The 24,839-nt window shown below is 44.7% G+C and overlaps 1 protein-coding gene across 1 annotated transcript in view; it reads left to right on the plus strand.

Annotated features, from left to right (window-relative positions):
• The window catches only part of robo2 (roundabout 2), a 39,842-nt gene that overhangs the window by 3,833 nt on the left and 11,170 nt on the right, over nt 1-24,839 (plus strand). The window contains exons 2-7 of the mRNA XM_017252589.3: nt 19,115-19,305; nt 20,425-20,527; nt 21,554-21,838; nt 21,909-22,049; nt 23,467-23,598; nt 23,847-24,784. Coding sequence (XP_017108078.2) covers nt 19,115-19,305; nt 20,425-20,527; nt 21,554-21,838; nt 21,909-22,049; nt 23,467-23,598; nt 23,847-24,784 — 1,790 coding nt within the window. The remainder of the gene's footprint in view (nt 1-19,114; nt 19,306-20,424; nt 20,528-21,553; nt 21,839-21,908; nt 22,050-23,466; nt 23,599-23,846; nt 24,785-24,839) is intronic.

The raw sequence follows: 24,839 nt of genomic DNA on the forward strand, positions 1-24,839 counted from the left end.
GTCGCTAATATGTATTTAATTACAAAAATCTGAAATTTCCGGCTGCCCCAAAAGAGGTTTGTCTTTGTCTTTGTCATTTATCCTCGAGCAAGTCGTCGGCAGGGATTTGCATATTTGCACTTGATGATGTTGAAGTTGAGCCGAGCTGCTGCTGCTGCCGTGGCTGCTGCAAGTTGCAAGTTGCCAGTTGCTGCTGCAGACATGGCCCAAAGCAATCGCCATTTGTGCTTTGGTTTGGGTTTCAGCTGCCTACGCGCAGCGCGAAAATTATGAAAAATTTTCAAAGAATCGCCTTGAGTCATCGTTTTCAGTCAGTTGCAGCCACAACGTTGGCGTTTGCATTTTTCTCTCTATCTCACCAGCCAGGTCTCTGTGGTTGTATTTTGTGGCATGAGTGGGGAGGCGAAAAAGTTTATAATTTGTTAACAAGCCCAAAGAGATCGGCGCCGCTGAGTCCCGGCAATTATGACAAGTTGACAAACGGCTTAATCTCAATCGGGTACTTGCTGTGCGATCCTCGAATCAGGAATCGAGAATCAGGAAAGATGCGCGGCATTTAAATCAATAAAGCAGCGAGTCCCCCCCACTCGATCTTGGATCGTTGATCGGCGCGACTCGGACGTTTATCGCATTCGGGATATCTAATATCGGACGGATACTGAGACTTGGAGCTGGGACAGGGGCTGGGATTGGGACTGGGGACTGGGAGTCCAAGTTGGAGTGCGACACATGCAAATTGGCCAATGTTGCTAAACAAGTTTCGAGGTTGTTGCTGTTGTGGCTTGTACTCACCTGCGTACGACGACGACAACAACAACAAAATGCAAAAATTGGATTGCTGACTCTGCGTGCAAATAAGGCAGCAACACCAACAACAACAACACTAGCAACAACAACAACATCATGTTGTTGGCTATAAAAAGGCGCTGCCGTTGCAGACAATCAGCCATAAATCTAAATGACTGTCAACCCAGGCGAAACCTACAATGGAGTCTTGTTCTTGCAGCAGCAACATGTTGCAAACTGGCAGCTAGGCAGCCTGCCTGGCTCCCCTCTCTCCTACCACACCATTCCGGGCCAAAACTCATTTGCTGGCATTGCCGACCGCTGATAAGACACTAAAATATGCTAAAAAGCTAAAATAAACTTGATATTGATATTGCAGTGGCATGGCCAGTGCCATAAAGCAAAAAAGGCATTTTGTTAGGGATCATAGAAGGAGTTCTCCTCTTTTGTAAGAAATGTGGAACTTATAAATTCAATAACTTTGAGCTGATTACGATTTACTACAAAACTATCACACTATAAATGAGCCCATTAAATTGGATTAAACAATATCAAATGGTGAACAACTCCATTTCACTCCACTTTGCATAAACCTCTCAAACAAATTACGCATAAATTTCCGGACGACTTCTCTCAGGTAACCAAAGACCTGCCACTAAAGTTAAGCACTTTTAATTCAGGTATCGCCGTATCGAATTATTTGTATAATTCCTTTTTTTTTCCTCAAACTGAGAGAGAATAAAATAAGAAATAAGTCGAGAGTGGGCCGGGCACCCAAGCCAGCCCACGTCTGTCTGAGGAATTGGTAGCTTTTGCCATTCAACGAGTTTGACATAAAATTAATTTGGTTTTTAGTTGGTCGGCTGCCTGGTAAGATGATGAAGATGGTCCGCCAGCCAGCCACCAACCAGCTAGCCACCAGCCAAGCAACCTGCTTTGTGGCTTAAGATTTTTACTGGTTTTTCCTTGTTGGTTTTTCAAGTCTTCTGCTTTTCTTTTTCCAAGCTAATTTATTGCACTTTTGCGACGACGGCAAATGGGGAAATGCGATATGCCAATCACTTGAGAGTGCGGCGACACTTTCTCCCCTCTCCCATCCCCGACTCGGTTTCTCCGTTTCTCCAGGCATTTCTCTGCGTGTGTCTGCTCTTCGGGGCATGCATTTAAGATAAGGCCTCACTTGTCGCCTTTTCGTATTTCAACTTCAAGTCGAACCGATTCTTCTGCTTTGTTTTTTAGCATTATTTACATTTTGAAGACTCTCGAAAGACATCAAGCGGCCTCCATTTATTCTTTTCTCCGACCCGGCCGTCTCCTGGGATCGTTTCGAATTACAGAACTCCATGCCATCCGGGCATTTGGTTCGGAATTGTTTACAGTTTGGGAAATGTCGGAGAACTTGGTAAACATTGCAATCAGAATTTAGAACTGGGTTAGATGGGCCTGGAGCATGGGCCATGTGTGTGGAACAAATATTTAATTAGCTGACGCACCTTGTGGGAAGTGATTTTGGTGTGGTTTTGGATTTCTTCGAAAGGCCTTCGGGAGAAGAACGAACACCCCAGGTTAGCTAGAACTGGCGTAGTAATTAGTGACCCCTGAAAGGATGGCAGGAATTTTCGCTTGAAACAACAAAGTAGAGGAAAAAAATTAATTAAAATTGCAGCGGCAATTAATCAACTAAAAGATGAAGAAAAAGAGAGACTGTAAAATAAAGAATTTGCATAGAAGGTTCGATCGGCGATCGCAAAGTGATCGCAAGATCGCCACATCGCCGGACAGCTGAGTGATCTTTCTTTATCTGAGATTGATGCGCATCGCGTGCAGGGATCCGCGGAGACTGTATCTCGATCTCTGGGCAGCCGCAGCATGATCATTAATAAACCGCTGTGAGCTGTCAATAGGCATCAACGTCCAGGGATCTGAGATCCGCGATCGGCGATCTCCAGACGGACGAGCAAAAAAACAAAAACCAGAAAAGAATTAAAAGATCTTGGAGCTCCGAGCTGGAAGGGAAATCAACACGAGAGGATCAGATCCCCGGATTGACTGACAGTGTTTGGCACTCGAGTTGGCTGTGATTCGGTTCCTGTGACAATTGCCAATTGGCTGCTGGCCGAGAGTGTGTGATAACTTCATTTGATGGATCATGGTTCTCGGCGGATATCGTTGCGGGAGCCCCTGCTCGGCCCCGACTTGGGGCACAAATATTATTGTAAACATTCTCAGGCTCCGCAAAGTCATAATGATTGCCCGACAGGCAGCCAGACACCCAAACATGTCGTTGTCTTATAAACAAAAATTCAATAATGCATAAATACGGCGGTTGCATCGAGCCCATCAGGCTGCAACAGAAAAAAAAAGGGAAAACAATTCACAAGAACATGGGAACAAAAGGTGGAAAGGAGCTGAGCCTTTGGGGTTGCTGCCTCCTGCCTCCTGCAACATAAAATAATGATGATGAAAATGTTGCACATGCCGGCGAGCCAGGATGAACCGGCTGACAATGATGAGGCATGATGACAGACCAACAAATCGAAGGCTTCCAAGGCCCAGGCTTCGGGCCAAAGTTGCCACTGTTGTTGGTGGTTGTTGTTGCCACTGCCACAGAGCCTGCCACTGCTCCTGCCACTGCCACTGTTCCTGCCATTCGACAGCAATCGTCATCGTTACCACAACACAGTGGAGCACATTGTAAAACATCCGCACAAAAGAGCAGCGCCCTGCAATTGCAACTAAGTGAGGATACTAAAAAACGATGTCAGGGCCATGATGATGGGAGCATTTGTGTTTTGTGGAATGTGTGATAATCATGTTTATGCCAGGCGGAGAAATCATGAAGAAAACTAATAACGAATAGCCCGCATTCTCATTTGTCTTGCCACCATAAAGTATCCGTCTTCAATTTAATATCATCCTTAATGGCAATCAAATTTTATCCCGAGGCTCAAAGCAAATCCTACGCATCTCCCACTTTATCCTTGTCCCATTCACTTTTATTAACCAATCCTTTATCGTCCAACGCATAAACCTCAATGCAATCCCCCTCGAACCGGCATCAATTTTCTGTCTGTCTGACGGCCGACCCCCGACCCCCTCACACGCAAAAAAGCGAAAATCTGCCGTCGGGCAGAAATTAATTTTTCATAATTTTTTTGCGCCCTTTTTTTGTTGGTGCTGCTGTTGCTGTTGTTATCGCAACTTGTCCGCTCGTCTGTGCCCCCAGCCACTCCTCCTGAGGTCGTGTTTTGTGAAAATATCCTGACTCCCCGGCCGGGTCAAGGTTGAGTGAGCTAAAGGGGGCAGCGTTTTTTTTTTTTTTGTGTTTTTATTAAAGTTGATTGTCAAATGCGGTCCTTAAGTGATTTTTATAGAGCTTTAATTGGGCAAGCGGAGGGCCGTCGGCTCGCAATGTTTGAAGCTGGCCCAAAGGGACCACGGAGTCTGGCAAAAGGCATGCGGCTTAATTACTCACAGTGGCCAGGAGGCAGAAAATATCTTTCCTTTCTTATTATTTTTTTTTTTAGTTTTTTACGGGGAATTGCCGAGGGAAGTATCTCTCTCAAGGTGCAAACTTGCGCGCGACATTTTCTGTTGCTGCTGTTGCTGATGTTGCTGCTGGGTGACTGTTGACAGCATGACGTGACAACATGCAATGCAAATCGTGTGACACGATGCCCCAAAGGGTTAATGTATAAATTAAATTTTGTACTCGCAAGGCCAGCCGGGCATATCTACGTATCTCTATTAGCTCTGTCAGATACACTTACAGACGCAACTACAAGTCGGGTCAAGACCAGGAATGCGTAGGGAGCCAAAAACAATACCATGAATTGCCAATAAAGAAGTTGCCTTAGCCGGGCTTATCGAAATTTTCACGCTCTCCCACACACACACCGGGGGAAAATCCAAGAAGGAAACCCCGGACTTGGAAAAGCAATAAGTAACAGAAACAAAGACCAGACATAAAAGTTGTATAATTTCGCATTGGCAGGTCTAATCCCACCAGGTAGAAACCCCCACTCACATACAGAAAACTCAAGTAATCCCCTCGGAAAATGGGTGTGGGGTCGAAAAGTATTTATGATTATATATTTCCACTTGGGTTTGTTGCGTCCTCCTTCGCCAAAACCATCTGCTTTTGATGTTTTTCGTTTTGAACAAATTAAATTTGGTCGGGAAAAAGTTTTGGCAATAAAATTTAACAATTCCCTGTTACAATTTTTATGATTATCTCTTTTTATTTTCCATGGGAGGGGGATGGGAGGAGGGTATGTACATAGACAGGCTACAGCAGTTTCCATTTACCATTCCGTTTAATGCGAGCGATCAAGAAGTTGCCTAATTGTGGCGGGAAAATCTATTTCAATGCTCGCTTGCCTGGAAAATGGACGCCTCAGCAAGGTCAAAGGCAATTCGAGCCGCTCTAAAGGAGTGGAAAATCTGTTTCGGTTTCTTTTTCAGTCTCTCTGGTGGCGGCTGTGTGTTTTTCTTTTCCGACTGCGTAGGTAGAAGAAAATTCCGATGGTGCAGCATCATCTCACAGCTCGAAGAAAAGAAAACCCAGCCGAGCCAAGTCAAACAATGGAAAAACAAGAAACGCATTCCCGACATAAGAGACCGGCCAGCAAGTCATAAATTTTCCCGAAAAAAAATATACGGGAAAACAATAAAAACGAACCCAACAAAAGGAGAACACGAATCGAAACAGCATTGAAAAGCAAATAGTCCGGGAACTACGAAATAAAAGAGCCTCAAAAGGTTCTGCATCGGAATCAGAAGACTAGGTAGGTAGGTAGGCGGCCAGGCTCCGCACCAGTCGATCCATAGATAACTCCAAACTGCACTCGTGGGCCGGCCAAGTATCTAAAGTATCTTAAGTAGGCTTCCACCTAGGTAGGTAGGTAGAGGCCCAAGCCATGCAGGTGTCATTTGGCCGCAGGGACAATCGGGGCACAGTGTTTACTCGGAGATTGGCTCGAAATGAAAGAGACCATATGCTGGTGAAAATTGGAAAGGAAACAGTTCCCGCTGACAAGGTTTTATGATCCTTTTGTTTGGAATATTTCTGCAGGAAGACCTGTAGTTACTGCCGAAATCCAGCCTGGGAAAATGGCAAAATAATTAAGAGGATCAAATGATTCGCATATAAATGTAGGGCCCACGCTGAAGCTCATTTAATGATCGACACGTACTTCCCTGTATCCAAGGCATAATTGCCAGATACATTTTGGATCTAAGCGATCGCTAAACGAACGCATTCGACCAGCCCCGGACCGTATTAATACCGAGAGCTCCAAAGCTCCAGACTCCAAGCTCCAAACGCCAGACTTGCAGACTGCAGACTCCACTTAGCCAAAGCGATCATTCAAATTTCAGTCTTTAGTCAAATTACAGACTCTTTGGGATTTGGAGCTGGGTTTAAAACGGCTAAACCGTTCGGTTCTCCTCTCCGGCCTGATATCCGTATCTCTGCAATTTTGAGATACAAATTTGGCGCCCACACACAAACACACAAATAGCCGAAAATGGCAGCTAATTGGAAGTAAATCGAGTTAAACTTTCTTTCGCCAAGCCACCAAAATAAGTTTAGACCAAAAAAAAAAAAATGCCGCGAATTGCACGCATGAGGCTCCAGGCATTTTGAGATACATGGTATCTTGTGTTGTGTATCTCATAGTTTGCATAGCTAATTAGCCAGCTTCAGCTTCAGCTACAGCTACAGCTACAGCTCCAGAGCCAGGCTGTTGTGGTTGTCGGTGTTTGATCATTGATCAGCACTGAGAGCCAAGGCTAACGAACCAAATGTATCTCGTGGAACGTTCTCACATTAGTCACGCGTTTAACATATTTTCGTTTCGTTTCGAGGTCCGTTTTAAATTTAATATATTTCGAACCTGCGGAAAAGGGGGCCCAGGGAGCACCGCTAACGTATGCAAATATTTTAAGCTGCAAATCCAACGTGCGTAACCAGGGAGAGATACACTGGCAGAAAATAGAGATTCCTGGTGGGTTCTTCAGGGTTTCTGAACATTACAGAGATCTGATGCTTCTTTCAGTGCCCAAGTGCAGGCCCGGACCCCAGAAGCATCTGCATATGCTAAACACAGGGTCCAGCATTGTCTCTACCAGCTACTTGCCCCTCTCCGCCCCGGCGAGCACTTTTCTTGTATCTGATTTGCGACAGTCAAGTCAAGTCGAGTTGCGCTATCTGCTGCCTGCTGAATATGGTAAAGAAGCTTTGGTAAAATGCTAGCGAATTAGGAACGCGGAATGCGATCGATACGTGCAACAGGGAGCAGGCAGCAACATGTTGCACATGCCGCAATGTTGCCGCTGCTGCTGCTGCTCTTGCTGGACTGCGTTTACCTGTGGTCAACCCGATTCGTTTCCCATATTGCTAATGCGGGGAGTCGACTCCAAACAAAATCGTGCTCTCGGCCAGGGGCAGCTGCCTTGGCATTGGCAACTTGCAACTCTTGGACTCTTCTGCCATGCCAAATGGAGTCTCCCAATGGCAATTAAGGATCCCAAAACGTTCTGTGTTCGAGTTGCTGCTCCTGCTGCCTGTCTGTTGGTGGGGCATGTCTTGTGTTGGCTGTGTTGCCATTGTTGCTGCTCGCAATTCTTAACGGTAATTATGTTGTTCGTTTTGGCAGGCCGCATTTTGCGTAGCCCTGCGATTGGATTGAAATTCCCTGCAGTCGCGAATCTTGTGTTAAATTGGATTAATTTGACAGTAAAATGCAAATGAGCCAAATGCCAAATGCGAGATACGAAATTAAACTTTCAGGCTGCCATCGCGGGCACAGGAACTCGGACATGTTGCTGGCAACAAATTATGTTGCCGCTGTGCCTTTTGCCTCCTCATCTCCTCGAAAAGGCCATTTTTCTTACAGTCGCTGCTGCTGCTGCTCCAGCCACTGCTGCTTTTAAAATAATCAACATGTTTTTGGGGGCCTGTTGGAGAGGAGGCTGTTGGAGAGGCACATGTTGCTGCCGTGCAACAAGCAAAGTGCAGCAATAATTTTTAAATTGAATTTCTTGTTCGCCCGCCGCCAAAGTAAGGCAAAAGCAAAAGCAAACAAATCTGCCCAAAGAGCAGACAAGTTTTCTGGCCCCTTCGAGAGACTAGTTGCCGGGGGGCAACTGCCAAGTCTTGGTTGCAGATGCTCCTGCCCTTTGGCAACATGCATCACCAAAGTCGGCGTCGTTTTTCATATTTCTGCACACATGAGTCGCTTTTTTACTGCCTGCCTTTTCTGTTTCCTTTTTTTTTTTGTAATTTTTAATTCCTTTTTTTTAGCGAGAGATTGCTTAATCGATTTGCCATGACTCGGGCGCCAGCAGCCACTGATAAATTGTCTTGCCATGTGTTTATTAATTATAGCGAAAATGGAATGTCAGAATGGGGAAAGGAGACAGAATCCAGGGGCTCTAAGAACTCTATCAGTGGCTCTTCCAGGTGGTCCGTGCTCAACCAAAAAAAATGAGGCAGGTATTCCACAAAAAAATAGAAGGAACTTCGAACAGAGAACCAGACAAGACCAAACATTCGTTTGTTGTTGCTCATTTTGGTCATTTACAAATGGAAATTGCATTGATTTCATGTTGCTGCCGGGGGTTGGTTGTACTGCATCTTTTTCCACAGATAGACCCTGGCTATTCCATCGCTGATGATCCGTCGAGCATCCACTTTGATGATATATTGCCGCCCAAGTAACATTCTTTTCTCTCCCCCTTCACTTCTGGCCATATTTGATGGCCAGTTACAAGTTACATGACGTGGCTCTGTCCGCAGCTCTGTTGTTCATGTCTCCGGCTTTAGCTCCAGCTCCAACTCCGATGTTGCTGTTGTCTTTGCTGATGTTGCTACTTTGTGTTTAGAGTTGCAGTTGCGATGGCCACAATTTTTTGTTTGCATTTATTAGCATTTTGCCCTTTTCTTTGCCTCATTGCTGTTCCTGTCGCTTGTCAGTTGGCTGATGCTGCTGCTGCTCCTGCTCCTGTGTGTGGCAACATTCTCAATTCAATTATATTTCATGTTCATGTTGCATCGATTTACATTATAATTTGTGTTTGTAGCGGAAGTCATTTGTGAGGCTTTCTGGGGGGAAAAACCAACAGACAAGAACTGGTCAAGTCTTAAGATCGAGCTGAATCTTTTCGTTATGGAATATAAATATGGAATCTCTCCAGATCAAAGTCATTATGACAGCCCACATCTTAATCAAGTCCCCATTCTTTCAATGGAAATTGTATAGTTTTCTGTAACAAATCGTGTCGTATTTTCCCGATTAGTCAGGCCATTTTCTCCCCGAAACACTTCCCAGCCAATCTTAAAGTGTCGCTTTCATTAAGCGCATCGAATTTCCCGCTCCCGATGACAGCTGCCGAATGAAAATATCCCAAGGAAAGCTAGAAATATTTCAGCAAGTCAAATAAATATTTCATCTGTTTATTTAAAAAACTTTCTTTGACACCTTCGACTTTGGCATATGGCCAGTCAATCACCCAACGCGCCCATCAATCAATCAATTAGAGCTTCTTATTTTTGGGGGAAAAACAAAGTTAAAGTGCATTAAAGTCCGGGTCCAGCTACGGCGGACTCTTAATGTTTATCGTAATAAGCAGGGCACACAGTTCCTGGCAAGACTAATGAGGGCCGAGGGCCGGGGACTGGTGTAGAGCCAAGGGGCCTGGGAGACCTTCATGATCTAATGTTATGACAGCTCATCAAGTGTCAGGGCAGAATGGCGCGAACGGAGCAGGAGAAGGCATCTCTCTAATGACATTTACTTTTAACGTTTATTAAATGTGTGTGTGCCAGGAGAAGCTTAAATCAGTTGGCCACGGCCAAAAGGCACTGAGCTGGACATTAGTTGAGGATAATAAGGGTTCGTTTTAATGGGTTTTGCGCCCCAAAAACACAGCTCAAGGGTAAACGAGGGTGAACTCAAAAGAGGTAGTAGACTTTTGGATTTTAGACCTTATAAGCTATCTAAAAAATAGAGAATTAATTTAAGGAGCACGATTACTATCAACTTCATAGTTTATGATGCCTAAACGATCTCAAGTCATAATTTGGACACCCCTCTACTTCGCCAGCCGATCTTCCATTAAAGTATCTCATTTCTTTTAAGATGTATCTCAGTACCTCGACACTCTGGCTGCCCTCGGCTTGGCATCTCCTTCCGCTGGCGGCTTAATAATAGCAATTTGAATCATCATCAAGTCTGCTCTTTTGACTCCAATAATAACGCTTAGAATTTGTTGATTTGCTTCTGCTTATTTCGGTTTTTTTCTTCGCTTTTTTGTGGTTGTATATATGGGATGGGGTCCCTCTTGTTTTCTCTTTCAATGCGATTTCATGGCTCTTGATTAACGTTGTTTCGGTTTCGTTTAAGCTGCTGGTACTCGAGGTTTCTTGGACAATGGACCAGTGCCAAAAAGCCTATTAGCTTTTTGATTTCCTCTTTGTCGTCGTCAGAGTTGGAGTCGGAGTCGAAGTCGACGGCCCGAGGGGCTCCGATGGAGGTTCACTGAACGTTTCTTGTACGCCTTATAATTATGCGCTTTTGGCAATTAAACGACAGTTGCCCCGCCCTCCCCCAGACCCTTGACATTTTTTTGCCGTCCTCAAAACTGGCTCCAAATATGGCTAGTGTCATAATTCTTGTCAAAAGCCAACCCCCAAGCGACCGAGCTCCGCAGACGACGACAGAAAGAGCGGCGAGTGAAAAAAGCTGCATAAACATTGCTGATTGAAATCAACTTTGGCATGAAATCAATCATCGCCAGAGACGGCAACCCTTCTTTCTTCTCCTCCAATCTATATATATATATATTTTTTTTTTTTTGGTTCAAGTATTGCTCTGTTGTCCTGCCTTTGCTTATCCGATTTGGAAATCTTGCCCAGGGCCGATGAGGCTGGATCGCTTAATGGATACCCTAAACAAAGGGTACATTCGATAACACGACTATTAACAGCATCTGTGTGATTAATAAATTCAATCAGTTTCAAGTCGAAAACATTACGAAATTAGTTTTGAAAAGTGCTTACTTATCCCTGAGATCTCTGAGCTGGAAATCAAAGTACACAAGCCATTAGGGCATTTCTTTTCGACTTGATTGTATTTATGTTTCCTGCCGCTTTTTTTAAGTATTCCTTCCCCTTGGTCAGTGTTGGGTTTCGCGCTTCGAGTGGCCCCGGATTTGTGGCTCGTCCGGCCGCAGGACATGCAACATGTGACATTGAGAGCCAGAGCTCGCTCGGATCTGAACTGGCACTGGCCCTCTATATTTATGATCATAGTCGAGGGCACTTTGTGCTGCTGCCGTTTTTCAGCTCATTTATTCATATTTACATTTAACATGCGTTTTTCTCTAACGAAGTCAGCGTAAATCGATATTCAATAAACGACATCTGTGAGCATTTTTTCTCGGCTCGGTCTCTGTTTTTGTTGCCCCAAGTCGACCCTTACCCTGCTCGATAATGATCTCTTTGTTGGGCTGGAAGGCAGGATAGGAAATCGAGGAGGAATGAGAGGCAGGCAGCTGGCTGGATAGCTTGCTGGCTGGCGGGCTGGATGTCCAGGGCCAGGGGTTAGAGATGCATATCTGTCAGGGATGTCAAAACGACAAAACATAATTTATGCTGCACATGCGACAGTCCGTCCCATAAACGAGGTTTATGTGCAATTGTTTATGGCTCCGGTTCGAGTCTGGTTTTTACTTTCGAGAGCTACTGTTTCTCCAGCTCGATAGGGTCGTATCTCGAAAGATTTCTCCGAAATCTGGCCCCGAAAATCCAGGGCTACCTCATTTTCCATGCACCACATGATTTACTAATAAATTTTATATTTTTTCTTTCTCATTCCAGGTAAGCAAAATGCCAGCAAAACTATTCGATCGGATCTGGCTGTGGATTTTCTGGGACTGAATTCCAAAACTTTCCGAGGCGTACTCTCCGAGATATGTGGAGCATTTTCGTTTTTATTTTTTAGAAACTGTGTCGCAGTCATAAATCAGACAAGCCATTGACACATTTTCGAGAGCTTTAAAGCATTTTTGTTGTCCGGGTTGTATTTTTAACAGTTCCAACATCTATCAAAAATAATTAATAGAAAACTTGTCGAAATGTCAATGGGCATGACAAATGCAATTAATTTTGAGCCACAAGAAAAATAGACAAATTATGAACTCTGGGGCTTTACATCATCGAAATTAATTTAATTCTGGTTTCGGGTTCGGTTTTTGGTTTCTGTGCAAACTGTGAAATTGTTCAAATCGGCTTATGAAATAAGCAAATTAAAATCTAAATAAAATACAATTAAGAGATTAGGCCCAATGATTAATTGAATTTGGTTTGAGCTTTTTTTCCTCCTTCCCCTGACGATTTTTTCATCTATTATTTAGTTGTCACAATGCATACTCTACTTACTATAAGTTATGGGTCGGGCATATTGGTTTCTGAACTTTTGGCAGGTGATAATGACAGAGTTGATGGGATTACTTTTCTGTTTGATCGAGGGTGGAATGATTCGGCAGTATTTCGGGGTTATTTCTGAGGGATATTTCTATTTGTGTTTTGTACAAATAATGAGGGATTGCCTATCGAAAAAATGTAAAAAGTTTCAAAACAGATGTCTAAATTAAATATTTTTAGATCTACTATGCTTCGTAGATATCTATCCATTATAGAGTAACTTGAACTCCATCTCCAGCACTTCTCACCTTCATTATGCAGAGTCTTCATCGTTTATCATCTTTATCACTTCATCTTTTGACAAACGATCTCACATTATGATGCAGATTTCGGATTAGCATAGCTCTTAGCCGACTTCATAAAAAACTACCAAAGCATGGGAATAGTATAGCATAAATGGAATATTTTGGGTAAAGCCATAAACCAGATACGGGCCATGTTGGTCAGATGCAATTCCTCAATAAACCACTCAGACCCTTTTGCATAAATGGAGCCAAAAAGCCAGAGGAGATGGAAAACAAAGATATAAACTATAAAAGAGTTGATAAAAAAGCTGTGTAAAAAATATGACAGTGATAGCCCCCGTTTCCCAGGCACATGTGTCCCTTTTTTGCGTGCACCTCTCTCGTATATTTATGATTCGGGAGCGGGGGCCTGGATTGGACTGGGGGAGACCCTTAAAAGGATTTCAGTGTTTTTCATTTATGAAATTATTGATAAGAGCCGAGGCAAGCTGGCGACGTTTTTGTGGCGGATTCTTTTCAGCTTGAATGCATATTTTTGCTGATAAGCGAGTGAGAGAAGAGGAGCAACTTGAATCCGCAATTCCCTTTGGCGGAAAGTGGTTTTCCCTCCTGCCACACATGGGAGTTGAATGTCGAATTTAATTAACAGCGCAAAAGTCGCACAAAAATGGAGCAGAGCCAGAGGAAACAAAAACAAGAACCCCTTTTCTAGACAATGGAAAAGTTGTTGGATAATGGCAGAGGGGGCGGCAGCGTGGTCTGGGTGGTCTGGGAATTTCGTACCCTGTGGCGCCAAATTAACAATATGCGTACAATGTGCGAAAAAAAATCGCAGAGCCAAGACCAAAACCAAGTCTGAAAGTCTCAGTCTGAGCATTTTCCCTGGCACCTTCGGGCGATTTGGCTCATTAGCGACTCTGCCAGACTGGGGACGAGCCGGCGTGCTCTGGCATAAATTTGACATTGAAAACGCTAAAGGAAAATGCTCCAGACTAGACGAATGGATCGGAGAGCCACAGTGGCTTAGGGCCCGATAGAAAATACTCTCCAATAGGCCTTGTAAAGGGAACACTTGATTTCCAACCCACTGTGCCCTCTTCGAGTGGTGCTCAGCAGGGGAGGCGCCTGCGGTTTCAGTTTCCTTGTCCTGCCTAATCAAATCCTTGGCCCAACGGGACCAACTCAAGACCCAAGAGTTCTTGAGGGTTCGCCGTCTGGGTTCAGGAATGGGCCATATGTTTCTATTCTATTAATATGCGTGTACATCCCAAACAACATTTTGAATAATTTATTTGATTTTTTGATTTCTTTTGCATTTTTTTTTTGCTCTCCCCGTAATAATAAAAACAATAAAAGTCAAAGTCATCGAAAGGAGAAGAATTCCGAGGAGGGAGGGGTGCAAGGGATAAAAACGAAATCGTATGAGTTTCCCGGAGCTTGTTGAAAGTCCTGACATTATGGTCCATAATCCCTGTTGGTTTATTGCGGTTTTTATTGCTGCCCTCGGGTTCGTTTTCGGGAAAATATTTTGGCTGCTCTCCTGCCCGTCGGTACTGGCTTTCCTTAGCCTCGTACCCTCCATTTCCTTGGCCCGTTGTGCATATTACATAAATGTGATAATGATTTATGCTGCCAGATCCTGTCCGCTTGCAAGGCGGCGCTCGGTCGCCTCGCCGTCTCTGTTGGCCCACATCCGCCGTGTTGGTAGGTAAATACCAGCATTTAAATAATTGGCAACCAGGCAGCTTCCGCTTCAGGATGTTGTTCTTCTTAGGGCCCTTTGTATTTCTCCCCTGCCCACTCCCTGTTTCCCACCCAATCGTCTAAGCAAACAAACAAGAACTGTAAGCAGGAGAGTCTCTGAAGATTCAGGACAAACCCAAGGCGCGCAAATACAAAAGTAAACAAATAAAAAAAAAAACACAAAAACAATACTTGAGGAGTTTTGTAAAACAATATCTGACAACAGTAAGACACTCAGAAAACTCTCTTCTATATTTTATTAATTTAAACTTTAGATATTCAACATGTAACTAAAAAGTAACGAACATGTTTCAAGCCATTTTAAGTCTTTTCGAAATCGGATTCAACACCTCCTGATTTTTCACTTTCCCCTTCGTCACTCGAGTGGTAAATTATAAGCGCCTTCTCTGCAAAAAATCAGCAATCCCCAATCTACAATACAGAGAACACCCCATCAGGAGACATGCAAACACCCACTCTCAGTATTTCCATTTACTTGTTCAGGAGCTTAAGTGGCAAAAGTTGTGCAAAAGGCTTACGAACTCCTCAAGCTTTTAGACGGACCACGCCCCCGCCGCCCCCCAGTTGGGCGGGCTGTCGGCCGAGTTGCATGCCCATTAAAAATTAAACATTTCAGCATAAATAAATAAATGGTAGCAGAAAGTTGAAACAGCAACAACAGCTCAACCTCCATCAGCTGGCGGCAAATCAAAAACTTTGCTCCTGTTCCTGGTCCTCGGTATGTTGTAGTTGCTGTTGCCCGAGAAGTCGCGCTGCACTAAAAGCTTATAAATTATTGTTGAGTTTTGTTGTTGAGCCAGTGCAATAACAAGAGCAACAATGGCGGCAAAAGGATGAAGGACACAGGACGCAGGAGTCGGGAATAGAAAGGAACAACGAACCAAAATCAAAATGGCACTAGAACAGGACAAGCTCGAGCTCTGTTAATTTTTTAACAGACCCTTCTCTCGCCTGACGTCACAGTTCACATCAAGGACTTTCCAACCTGTCGCTTTCCCCCATTTTTTATTTTTCTATATTCCGGAGCAGAAATGGGGGGCCCCCACACAAAAATGGAAGCAGCACTCGAGCTGCCACAGTTTGACATTTTTTGTGATTTGTGAAGGCTCGAAGCCAAGTAGCAACTTTTACTTTCTAACGAGGCATAAATAGAAAATTTTCGGAAGCATTTAAATGGGATTAAGCCAATGGATGGTTTAATGGATTTTTAAGCAACGAATGCATATTTATGACGAAGCCAAAACTAATAATGCAAAAGTCGTAAACACGTCCATTTACAAGTAAACTCCAACAAATTCGGAGGACAATAAACATGCACCATAATGTGTAGCATGGAGGCAGATCTTCAATTACCCAAACACATGTAGCATACATGATGGCTTTCCAGCAGGCTGCTCCCAACAGCCGCACCTGCCCCCCCAAATTGCGGCCATTCGACGTTGTTTGATTACAAGTCTGTCTTGTGGGTGCGATAACATGGCGAGTGGGGGATAGGGGACTACAGGTGGCATGGACAACTATCCAAGCTATTTGCATATGCATTCTGAGCAGCTGCTCGGCTACACGTTTAATGTTGCCGTCAGTTGGGAAAGTTGTGATTTTTGTTGTCGCCGTGTGTGCTCGTCTGCTGTTGACATGCTAATAATGATGCATATTGGCATAAGATGCTTGAGAGCCGCATGGAGATCCGAGTCCCTCTTAGCACCTACTGGCCCAAAGTCAAACAACAGGCCAACAGCAAATTAGCAGAAATATAGGGAAAGGGGCATATACATTAAAGTCTTTGGCAAAAACTTTACCCCTATCATTCAACCTACTTAAATAGTATCTTCAGGTCTTTTTGGGGGAGAGTCCTATGTAGGTAGAAGTATAGTACATATTGCTCCTGGGCTACACAGTTTCTTTTGTGCTTATGTTGGACAAACAGACAAAAGCGGCAGCAAACAAAAACAAAACCCAAACAACAAAAACACCAACTAAGATAACAGACAGCAGCCCAGCGATTTCTTAACAGCAACTACGAAATGCATTTCCTGTTATTGTTGCTGCTGTTGTTGCCCGCAAAACTCAACCCAACACGTTAGTGGCGCATTATGAGTTCTGTCCCCTCTCCCCCCCTCTCTGGTGGCACCATCCAGCCCCAAAGTGTAGCCCCCACATGTGTGGGGAGTACGTATACGCGTTGTTTGCTTAGGTGCATGCTTGCATGATTTCATCGCCGGCAGCACTCCTGCCTCATGCCTCATGGTTCATGCCTCCTGCCTCTGCTACCGTGCTGCTGTTTATTTACTCAAAACTTCTTTTACATTTCTCTCTGCTGCTCTTTGCTTACCGGGTATGCATGCATAAATTTCCAAGCCCAGCCCAGCCCGTCCGCCTCCCCATTCGCCACCAAAACTGAAACAAATGAAGAGCACACACACACACACACTTGCCTCCATATTTGCCAAATGAGCGTAATTAAGTGCCGAAGAGAAATGGCGGATGTGCTGCGTGTGTGTGTGTGTGTGTGAGGTACTAAGTCGGGAATTATCAACTATTTGGTTCAAATTGGGGATAAAATAAATCGAAACATACAGTTTAGTACCTACTTACGATAGAGAATTCATCTACAAACATTTTAAGGTATTCTGCTTAAGAATCGAGTAAAAATTGACAAAGATATAGGAATGGCATTGGGTCTTATATAAATAAACACGATTTGGCAAGGGGTTTTCATTAGAAAATTTGGAAAACTATTGACAACAAATTTTGTTATTAAAAATTAAAGCAGTTTTATTAAGAAATACAAATTGGTTTTAAAGATACACTAAAGGCCCCGTATTTCCCACATGATCTCCTGCATTGTTGTTACTTCCCACGACTGACAAAGTGGTAGTCTCCCAGTTTTCTCCGGTTTTCCTTTCTGCATTTTAGCATTTTATTATGAAAAACTGAAACTCTCACTCCCTTCTTGTTTGCGAGTGCGTGTGGAAAATTCTTGTCGGAAAGTTTACTTATTTTACCTGAATTTTTCGCAACTAGCTAGCTTATCAACAACATTTGCCTTCGTTTGCTTTTGCTTTTCTGTGTGGTTTCGTCTGCTGCTGGAAAGTGCAGAAAAAATGCAGAAATATTCATACAGTAACAGCAGATTTTGCTTAATTAAATATTTTCTTTGTGGGTAAAGATTTCTCGGTTGCAGTTGGTTTTTTGAAAATATGCAGACTCTGGGGCTGCCCCAAGCTGGTGGTCCGTTTTAATAAACAGTGCGTTGGCATGACACACAACTATTGAGGCATTGTCTATTTCATCATTTAAATTAGCACACAAGAGTGTGCAGCCATGACGACACAGAAAGGAGACAAAAGGGCTGGCACCATGCCATTGGACATGGCCGAAATCAGACAATGCCTCAAAGCTCACTCCCCCGTATCCCCTTTCTTTTCGACCTGCAACAAAAGCCTGCTGTCAGGGTGGCAGTCACAAGAGTAGCAACAACAACTAGCAACAGCCAACAGGCAACAGCAACATCAAAAGCCAAGCACAACAGCAATTGACAAATGTCCAAGGTGCAGTCTACAATGTGCTGCCTTCTCTTTCCTGGTTTTTTTTGTCCTAAAACACATTTGACAAATGTCATCGTTCATCTGCTACTGGGCTGAAATAGAAATCACTGGATGCTGCTGATTCAGTGATTTCACATAGTGATAAGGACGTCACGATGCGATTTAATTTGCATATTGCCATTGTCAAGGGTTCAAAGGTCACGCCTGGGGTGTCGAATTGCGAGCAGATCTGGTTGGTGTTTAAGAGCCATGCTTAAATTAGTAGATACAATAGCAAGGTGGAGCTTAAACTAATAGCTCTTTAACTAAAAAGTTCACTTTGGATTGGTATTGTAGGTGGTATGGAGTTTCCCACGAAAAACCCTTTGAATCACTCACTTTTCCGTGATTGATGGCCCCACCATTTAAATAGTGACTCGGAACCATCTCCATCGTTGTCTGGCCGGGCTCTGGCAGACCTTCCTGCCCAGCCAGCTCTCATTACTATCCGCTTTCAATAAATCTGGAAAACTTAATTTCCGGCTGAATGATGTTACTAACCAAAGGCATCCCACCTCGGCTCTGTCCAGTGATTTCCATCGCTCTGTTCCAGCTTTGTTCCCTCTGCGTTCGGCAAACACACACATTTTTCACCTTTAAGCGCTTTTTGTAATTACATTTCAGCTGTTTCCCAACTGGATTCGTTTTTGGCTCCAACTGCTATTCCTTCTCCAGCTCCAGCTCCCGCTGCTGGTGCTGCGTTGCCTCGCTGCTGCTTTTAATAAAGTTTATCTAGCGTTGTCCTTTGTTTCATCCTTATCGACATGCAGAAATTTATGTTTAGTCCTTGGCCCTCCTCCTGCCACTATCCTGCTCCTATTCCGCTTTGTCTATCCCGTGGGCGGGCAAATATTTTCATGAAGTTAATTGAATTTGAGAGGAGAAGCCGCCTCAAGTGAAATTTCGTTGCTGTTTAACGAAATTTATGCTTGGATTTCAGCACCGGGGGGGTCTATTCCAGACTACTTAATGGCCTCTTAATTGCCGCTGCATTAAGTGACAAACCTTGTTGGGCCGTCAAAGATGAAGTTCGTTTTAGGGATATCCCATGAGATGATCTCCTAGACACACACACACATGTGGCTAAGGGTCTGAGGATCCTTTTCCTCCTTTCGAGATGAAATACAACACGCCCTCAAGTGGCTGTCTCAGTGTAGGGTTACTTTTAAATATACATGCATCGCCTGCATAAAGAATAAAAGAAATAATAATAAAAAACGTTTCCTTCCCCTTTTTATTTCCAGGTGAAAATCCACGCATCATCGAGCATCCCATGGACACGACGGTGCCAAAAAATGATCCATTTACTTTTAATTGTAAAGCCGAAGGCAATCCAACACCATCCATCCAATGGTTTAAGGACGGCCGCGAACTGAAGACGGATTCGGGTTCGCATCGCATAATGCTGCCCGCCGGTGGTTTATTCTTTCTCAAGGTACACATCATAACCAATCAACTCATTTCGATTCGACTCTATCATTACGGTTTACAGCTGTCGATGAAGAAGGAGGCGTAGGATTCCCAGGCCAGCGTCTCCTTCTCCGTCTCCATCTCGGGTTCTTCATGTGAAACGCAACATTTGTGCATAAACAATTCTGGCTTATTTCGTTTTTTTTTTTCGGCATGGCCATATTATTTTATGGGCTTCCGTCTGGTTGCATTTCAGTTGATAGGGAAAACAACCTGATGAACAAACAAAAGATGTTTTCCCGGGGGTTAGAGCTCCAAGCCACCCCTATATCATTTCGTGCGTGCACATTTCGCAATTTTAGCTAACGAGGAGACTCCTCGAAGTCCCCAAACTCTGAACAAAGAAAGGGTGTTGTCTGCCTTCGACCTCGCGCCATCAGACATTGCAGTCTCCCCGGTCTCTGTTTATATTAAATTCCTACTCGTTTCTTTCCTTCTTAGTTCTCCCTGCTATTTTCATTAAATGCTATTGCAACAAATTCGAATTTTTGTGTTCTTTTTTTGTTCACAAATTATTAATGGCTGGCCGAGTCGTGAATTTGTGTTAAGTTTAAATTCAAATATTAAAAAAATAAATACATAATAGAGCCCTGGGGGTCAGACGCACTTAAATCACTCCACAAACATTTTTCAAGTCGAGCCCCGGAGGCTGAAGCTTCAGAATTTACTTTTATTAGAGTCCATAACAATTTCTTCTTCAATTTGTATTTTATATATTTTTTTCTGTTTTTGGGGCCTTCCGGGGTGGGGTTCAACCCCATCCAAAAGTGAGAGTGAGTGGTCTGTTGCCAATTAAAATTGAAGAGGCCAAGTGATTAAGGCTCGGCGAGCGACGACTCATGGGGAGGATGCTGCCCTCTTCGGCTCGAGTGTATTTTTTAATTAAATTAAATTGCGTATACGCAGACTGGACAAGAGGGACAATGGGCTGTGGCACGTTTCGCTTTTATTTGATTTCGGATGAGCAATTTTGAGACTTTTTGATCCGACACGTGACCCGGACTAAGCCAGCCCCAAAAACTACTTAAATCTTTTAATTCGTGTATCTAATAATCCTCCTTTCCCCCCACTTTCCACTTTCCAGGTTATCCACTCACGTAGAGAGAGCGATGCGGGCACTTATTGGTGTCAGGCCAAGAACGAGTTCGGCGTGGCCCGATCCAGGAATGCGACGCTGCAAGTGGCATGTAAGTACATAATCAGATATATTTTATTTCAATTTGGAGTAAATATAGCATCAGGGAATCCCCTCCCTATTTTTCATAAATTTTTTTATAAATATCCTGCATTATTGTAATGTGATACTTGATTGTTAAGGTAGTCAGAAAAGGCAAATATTCGTAGGTTCTTTAGCAAAAACGACATTGATGGATTGGATGAGAAGCAGATGAAAAAATTGTTCCTAATTGGAGGGTTGCGTTTCATGAAATTAAAACCAAATCAAACAGCTGCATTTTATATATTTTTTTTGGCCTCTCTAATTAATAAAATAAAAGCATAAATCCCTGGCTGCTTTGGCATCGATAGCTAGCCTAGATTTCGTTTCTGGCATTAATTAATCTGGTAGCCTGAGCAAGGATCAACATGGAAGGGAGCTTAAAGCCATAAATACTTGACCATCCGACCAGTTAGCCATCCGACATACTTACTCCGACAGCTGTATAGCCGGACTGGCAAAGGGAAGTCAGTCAGTCGTCTGTGTGTTTTTATTTCGGTGCCTTTGGCGTTCATTGGAGCGCATTATGCGTTTATTGGAGTGCATTTTTGCATTTCGCATTTACATTCTGTACAATCCGGCTCTCCAGGTCCGAGCATTTTGCATTTCGCTCAATAAAAAGCAAAGGTAGATGATGCGAATGCGAATAAATGAAAATAAGCATTGCAAATGCCAAAGCTTATTAATATTTCCGTTGGCTGTTTGCGAGCCAGAGCGAGTTGTCCGTTCAAAGCCTTAAACCAGGACATCATTACCGTGCCTTTATTGCCACGTCGAGGAGACATGGCATTCAGGATGGGAGGTCGGGTCTGGCTTATAAAATATGGAGGACTGTAGCTGAAGCCCCACAAAGTGGACGTCGCCCGTACACCTGACAGTTATTAATATTGAATCAATCAAAGCTCTTACTCCAGGGCATACTCTACCACCACCCACCGACCACCACTCACATCCCATTCTCACTGGTATTCTCTGTCTTTTCGCCTCCGGTCTCTAGTTCTACGCGACGAATTCCGCTTGGAGCCCGTTAATACCCGAGTGGCACAGGGCGAGGTGGCCCTGATGGAATGCGGTGCCCCGCGAGGATCCCCGGAGCCACAGATATCCTGGCGGAAAAACGGCCAGACACTGAATCTCGCCGGCAACAAGCGGATTCGGATTGTCGATGGCGGCAATCTGGCCATCCAGGATGCCCGCCAATCCGACGATGGCCGGTATCAGTGTGTGGTCAAGAATGTGGTGGGCACCCGGGAGTCGACCACGGCTTTTCTAAAAGTGCACAGTAAGTAAATCTTTCACATTTGTGAAAATTTCTTTAATTTCTAATCTTGAATTGTATTTTTCTTCTCCAGTTCGTCCCTTCCTCATCCGTGGACCGCAGAACCAAACGGCTGTCGTGGGCAGCTCAGTGGTCTTCCAGTGTCGCATCGGCGGTGATCCCCTCCCGGACGTCCTGTGGCGACGCACTGCCTCCGGCGGCAATATGCCTTTGCGTAAGTTTCCTTGGCTTTCCATTCGGCTTCAATTAACCGGAAACCCTCTAGCAGCCATATTGGCCTTACTGGGCCAGTTAGTCGCACATACCCAGGCCGCAATTTCAAATGAAATTAAAGCTTTTTGTTTACCCATGGCTCAAGTAGAGTCGAGGGTTCGTAACACACTCCCCAGCCCTCTCCTGGCCAGCAGGAGCAAAAAATACTAAAATACTCGTAAAAAAACAAAACAAAAAGTTAGTTTATGCGGTTACTTTGGCCTGTGGCTTTTCGTTTTGCCAATTGCCAGTATTTACGAATAGCACTGGAAAAATGTCATTTTTGATAAATATCTATTCAAAAAATTAATTTTTAAAGCATTTATACAAAACTGTATTTAATTTAATTTAAGAAATATGTTGTTCAATTTTAAAAAGCCACTTTAAAGTATTTTTTTCCAGTGCTTCAAACACCTCCACAGCAATAGTAACCCCTGTCCGATTCGCTTGCTTGTTGTTGTTAGTTTTGGCTCACGGTTTGGGTTGTGCGGTTGTGCGGCCCGAGGTAGCCCACCCCGCCCGGCCAGGACAACCCCCAGCCACGCCCCCTTTTCGCCCTAGCTGGGCAAACACAACTGTAACTTTTAATTCCGTTAATTGCCAATCTCTGTTGGCAGCAATCAACAATTTTGCTTGCACAACACTCGACTGTTGCAATGTTGTCCTTCAGACAGAAAGTCTGTCAGTTGGCAACCCGAAGGGAGTGCAACTAACCCCTCGTCTCGAGGGGGCCCCTCCCCCCTTCTGATGACCGGCCCACTCCGAGTCGTTTCAGCCAGCTAGTTTACGCTTCTTTAAAGACCTCAAAGAAAATAGTAGCATAAAAGATTCCCCCAGAGCTGGATGGGGGAAGATCGGCCGGCCTGCTGCCTCCTGGTTGTTGTCCTAAACTTTTGTTAAGCAAACAATTGGCACAGTCGTGGCCAGGGGAACAGGGATAAGGTGGACCACTGGCAGCACCCACATTTAAAACCTATTTCGCAGTCAACCAACCAAAAAGAAAGCAGAGTCAGCTCGGCTCGGCTCCACCTTTGTCCTTTCTTTCTGTTTATTGTAAGGAAAAACCACAAAAGGTGCTCCTCTCGGGATGGAGGCAATGGCAGTTGTCTACGTCTATGTCGTATCTTGTCTTGGCTTACTTTGCTGCGGTTATTTGGCTCTCCGACTACGGCTTGGCCATTTTTACGCCACTTGAACTACTAACGAAGTAGAAGCCGGCCCAGACAGACGGAGAACGACAGCCAGAAAGTTTGTTTTTCTTTCGAATGGTGGTGGTGGAGTCTGGAATGAGTTCCCGCCCCCCATAGATACAGCCACACATGGGCTCCATTCACCCGCACTCATTTCCCGTATTTTACCCAATTCTTTCCTTTTCACAGGTCGTGTGCACGTCCTCGAGGACCGCAGTCTGAAGCTGGACGACGTCACGCTGGAGGACATGGGCGAGTACAGTTGCGAGGCGGACAATGCGGTGGGCGGCATCACGGCCACGGGCATCCTCACCGTTCACGGTAAGTTAATTGCCAGAAAGCAGAGCCAACTGCTCAAGAAGGCCACTTTAAAAAATTATTGCTATTTTGAAAGTTACGAAATAAAAATAATAACCATTTTTAGGCGTTTTAGTTTATGAAAAAATAATTAAAAGTTCAATATATTTGTTGATAAGCTTGTCAATATATCAACGAGATGTCAAATTAATAAGAAGTGGAATTAAGTCCTATTTTCTTCGAGTGTTAAAAACCCCATTCTCCCATTTCAGCACCACCCAAGTTTGTGATACGCCCCAAAAATCAACTGGTCGAGATCGGTGATGAAGTGCTGTTCGAGTGCCAGGCAAATGGACATCCCAGACCCACCCTTTACTGGTCGGTGGAGGGCAATAGCTCCTTGCTGCTGCCCGGCTACCGAGATGGCCGCATGGAAGTGACCCTCACGCCCGAGGGCCGCTCAGTGCTTTCGATAGCCCGCTTTGCTCGCGAGGATTCCGGCAAGGTGGTAACCTGCAATGCCCTGAACGCTGTGGGCAGTGTCAGCAGCAGGACGGTGGTCAGTGTGGATACGCAGTTCGAACTGCCGCCCCCGATTATTGAACAGGGTCCGGTAAACCAAACCCTGCCGGTCAAATCCATCGTGGTGCTGCCTTGCCGAACCCTGGGCACTCCTGTGCCCCAGGTGTCCTGGTACCTGGATGGCATTCCGATCGATGTGCAGGAGCACGAGCGGCGGAATCTGTCGGAGACGGGAGCCCTGACCATTTCCGATCTTCAGCGGCACGAGGACGAGGGCCTCTACACCTGTGTGGCCAGCAACCGCAACGGCAAGTCCTCCTGGAGCGGATACCTTCGCCTGGATACACCCACGAATCCCAATATTAAGTTCTTCAGGGCCCCGGAACTGTCCACTTATCCGGGTCCGCCTGGCAAGCCGCAAATGGTCGAGAAGGGCGAGAGCTCCGTGACTCTCAGCTGGACGAGGAGCAACAAAGTGGGCGGCTCCAGCCTGGTGGGCTACGTGATTGAGATGTTCGGCAAGAACGAGACCGATGGCTGGGTGGCTGTGGGCACGAGGGTGCAAAACACAACGTTTACCCAAGCGGGTCTGCTGCCCGGAGTGAATTACTTTTTTCTGATTCGGGCAGAGAACTCGCATGGCCTGTCACTGCCCAGCCCCATGTCGGAGCCCATTACAGTGGGAACGGTAAGTCTCGATAGCTATTACTAGCCTAACTTGGAAGCTTATATCATTTCTGAAA

Source organism: Drosophila bipectinata, chromosome 2L (genome assembly GCF_030179905.1).
Source record: "Drosophila bipectinata strain 14024-0381.07 chromosome 2L, DbipHiC1v2, whole genome shotgun sequence".
NCBI lineage: Eukaryota > Metazoa > Arthropoda > Insecta > Diptera > Drosophilidae > Drosophila > Drosophila bipectinata.